The 3548-nt window shown below is 39.3% G+C and overlaps 1 protein-coding gene across 1 annotated transcript; it reads left to right on the top strand.

The window, feature by feature from the left end:
- Positions 673–2317, top strand: LOC8065760 (3-ketoacyl-CoA synthase 5). The gene has a single exon (XM_002438150.2). The coding sequence runs from the start codon at positions 673–675 to the stop codon at positions 2152–2154; it is 1482 nt and encodes a 493-aa protein (XP_002438195.1). The 3' UTR covers positions 2155–2317.

Here is a 3548-nt window from a genome sequence, read left to right as displayed (position 1 = left end):
TGTAAAACTTTGTATTAGTACATGTACGAAATGTTTTTTAACGCGTGATTTCAAAGTTTTTTTTTCTTAACTAGATATATGCATGTGTGTTGCACGGGGCTACGAACTTTTGCCTACACCTAAAACGACGCACGTGTGGTTCGTCGTTTTGACAAACATATTAAGAAATCTATAAATCTAATTATACAAATACAAAGACCGTTTCGTGATTTGTAACAATTTTTTTGTTACTTGTTACTATAATCGTCGTTGGTAGTACACCTGCGTTGCTATGAATTTTCTCTGTAATATAAATTGATATATGTGATACTATGTTATAATATCTATGTTTTGTAGTGGTGTGGACCTATTAAATTTTGTCGTTCTTAGTCGAGTGAATGAATTTTTGTTAGAATAATCATGTCTAAGATAATCTCAATTGTTACTTCAAATCTTTTGGGCATGTTTTAGAGATATGTGGGATGCATCAAATCAACATATATGTAACTTCAATCTCTTTGTGACTCAACAGTTAGCTTTCAATTACCAAGAAGTTGGAAGTCTCATCGAAGTAGCTGTATAGTTATTCACGCCTCCAGCTTCCCTCTGTCCTTCATAACCATGCTTACACATATATATTATTTATATATAGGCAGCAGCAGAAATAACAAGAACATTAGAAGAGTAAACAATATGGCCTTGTCACCTAGTCAGAGGCTCCTCAGATCTCTGTACCAAATTGTTGTCAACAATGTCCTGGTTACCATTGCCGTTTCACTCACTACTGCTGTCATCCTTGTGGCTGCACAGTTTGGTTTCAGTGAGCACATTTTCCCTCTCCATGCCCTTCGACCCATCTACTTGTTGCTAACTGCCTTGCTACCAGCAGCTGCATTTACCTTGTACCTTGTGAACCGCTCCCACGATGTATATCTAGTCGACTATGCCTGCTTCAAGCCAAATATTAACTGCCGTGTTCCCCTGGCTGCATTCAAAGAGCACATGATGCACCTCAGGCCATTCCTTGATGACCGCAGCGTCCACTTCCTAACACGTATGATTGATCGCTCTGGCCTCGGCGACGAGACTTCCTTTCCGCCTTGCCTCTTTTACATACCTCCGAGCTTTGGTTTTAGTCAAGCCCATGCTGAAGCTGAGTTAATCCTGTTTTCAACAATTGATGACCTGTTCCGTAAGACATGCATCAACCCATCTTCCATCGATGTACTGGTTGTTAACTGCACCTTATTTACCCCAACACCATCCTACAGTGACATGATCATAAACAGATACAAGCTTCGCAGCGGTATCCGCAGTGTGCACCTCTCTGGTATGGGGTGCAGTGCGAGTCTCATTTCCGTGGGGCTGGCCAAGAACCTGCTGCAGATCACTCCACATGCCTCGTATGCATTAGTTGTCTCTGCGGAGTCGACGTCGACCCACATATATCAAGGGAGGAAACGAGAAATGCATCTGCCCACCGTCCTATTCCGCATGGGTGGCGCCGCTGCATTGTTATCAAATTCAAGGAAGAATAATAAGGCGCGATTCCGGCTCAAACACCTTCAGCGGATGATTACCACCAGCGAAAGTGCTTATCGGTGTGTCATGATGGACGAAGATGACGAGGGAAACTTGGGAGCCCACCTTTCCAAGGACCTTATCACTGTTTCTGGTGAGGCGTTGAGAACCAGTATCACTTCCATTGCGCCCCTTATTCTCCCACTATCAGAGAAGCTACGGTTTTTGCTTTCCTGCATATCGAGGAAGGTTGTCAACGGCAAGGAGGTGCCACTGTATGTCCCAAACTTCTGCGTGGCGATAGAGCACTTCTGCATTCATCCCGGTGGACCAGCGGTGATTGATGCTGTCCAAGATAGCCTCCGTCTATCTGGTAGCCATGCCGAGCCGTCACGAATGACGCTTCATCGTTTCGGGAACACATCAAGCAGCTCTTTGTGGTACGAGCTAGCATACATTGAGGCCAAAGGTAGGATGCATAAGTGTGATCGAGTATTGATGATTGCCTTCGGTTCAGGGTACAAGTGCAACATCGCTGTGTGGGAGTGTATCCAACCATCCCACAGTGCTGATGAGTCATGGGCCAAGTGCATCCACCGGTATCCAGTGAAAGCATGCTCAAACAAAATAACTACTAAGCCCCACGTTGGCTGAGGACATGCAATGCCCCCAAACCACACTCCTACGAAAATGCATGTCTCTTTTATTATTAGTTTCAAAAAAAAATAATGCATGTCTTTTATTGTTATATAAAGTAAAGATAAAGATTGCATGTCCCAGAACTGTATCTTATTACTTTGCACCCGTATAATAAAGATTACCCTTCAATTAGCATTGTTTTTAACATGGACAATGTTACCATACTCCCGTTACTTTATCACTTCTTCTTAATTTTAGGTGTCTGAATTTTAAGATGATTTCACACAACACTCTTGTACTACCAATTATAGTGCAAGTAAAATTTCACTTTTATATGTCATAATATATCAAATTTCTGTCCTATGTCTGACTATAAAAATAATTTTAAAATATTAAATTATATCTGTGCCAACACATATTAGATTTTGTCAAATTTGTAATTTTGTCTAACTGATTTTTTTTGTTCTTGGAATAAAAAATTGTACATTGTGTCTACAAAAATTGCAATTAACCAAAACTACAATTTTAGTATAAAATGTATGAAATAATTGTCACCTGAAAGAAAACTAAAATTCAGACACATGAATTTAGCAAATCTCTTACTTTATAGGAGGTCATAGTTCAAAGCAATCTGAGCTACTCCATTTTTCCTGAAATATAAGGAATTTAGTTTTGTTCTAAATCAAGCTATAGTAACTTTGATCAAGTTTATAGAAAAGAAGAAAAATACATACGACTTCAAATTAGCTTATTTAGATATATTATGAAAACATATTTTTATAATATACCTCTTTGATGTGGTAGATGTTCTTTCATATAAATTTAGTTAAAATTACTATATAGTTTGACTTAGAATAAAACAAGATTCTTTATATTTTAGGATGAAGGGAGTATTGATTTATAAGATTTTATGAATTATTAAATTAATAAATAATGTAAGAAAAAAATAATTTTTTTCTGAAATCCCATAATCACCTAGACAAAAAAAGAAGTGGGATACCCTTCGCTTGCAGATAATCTTCATTCATTTTCTATAGTGCCATGATCATAAGTACAACCGTATCTTTTAGTGTTGTGTTGGGGATGACAACCTGACTTAAGCAATGCTAGGAGATATTCCGAATATTTCTAATGGCTTTGCTAGGATAGAGTTTGAATTTTTTATTTGTAATCGTATTAGAAATACCAACACATGCTCTTGATTTGGTTTCTATTGCAGTTGGTCACTTGCGAGACCCCTTCTATTGGATCCCATGCCACTCCTTAGGGCGTGTTTTGTTCGTTGTTGGCCACAGCCTGGCTTGCATGCCGCAACCAGGCCCGATGTGGCCAGGCTCGTCACATGCCGAAGGGTTCGTTTGGTTCTCGTTCCCATGCATGCAGTGTAACACCCGGCCCAGGGTTTAATA

Source organism: Sorghum bicolor, chromosome 10 (genome assembly GCF_000003195.3).
Source record: "Sorghum bicolor cultivar BTx623 chromosome 10, Sorghum_bicolor_NCBIv3, whole genome shotgun sequence".
In the NCBI taxonomy this organism is placed as follows: Eukaryota; Viridiplantae; Streptophyta; class Magnoliopsida; order Poales; family Poaceae; genus Sorghum; species Sorghum bicolor.
The sequence above is the reverse complement of the archived record's forward strand: the minus strand, read 5'-3'. Positions and strand labels throughout refer to the sequence as shown.

What these genes read in the sequence shown, in the direction of transcription:
- LOC8065760 (XM_002438150.2), top strand. Translation starts at nt 673, where the DNA reads ATGGCCTTGTCACCTAGTCAGAGGCTCCTCAGATCTCTGTACCAAATT.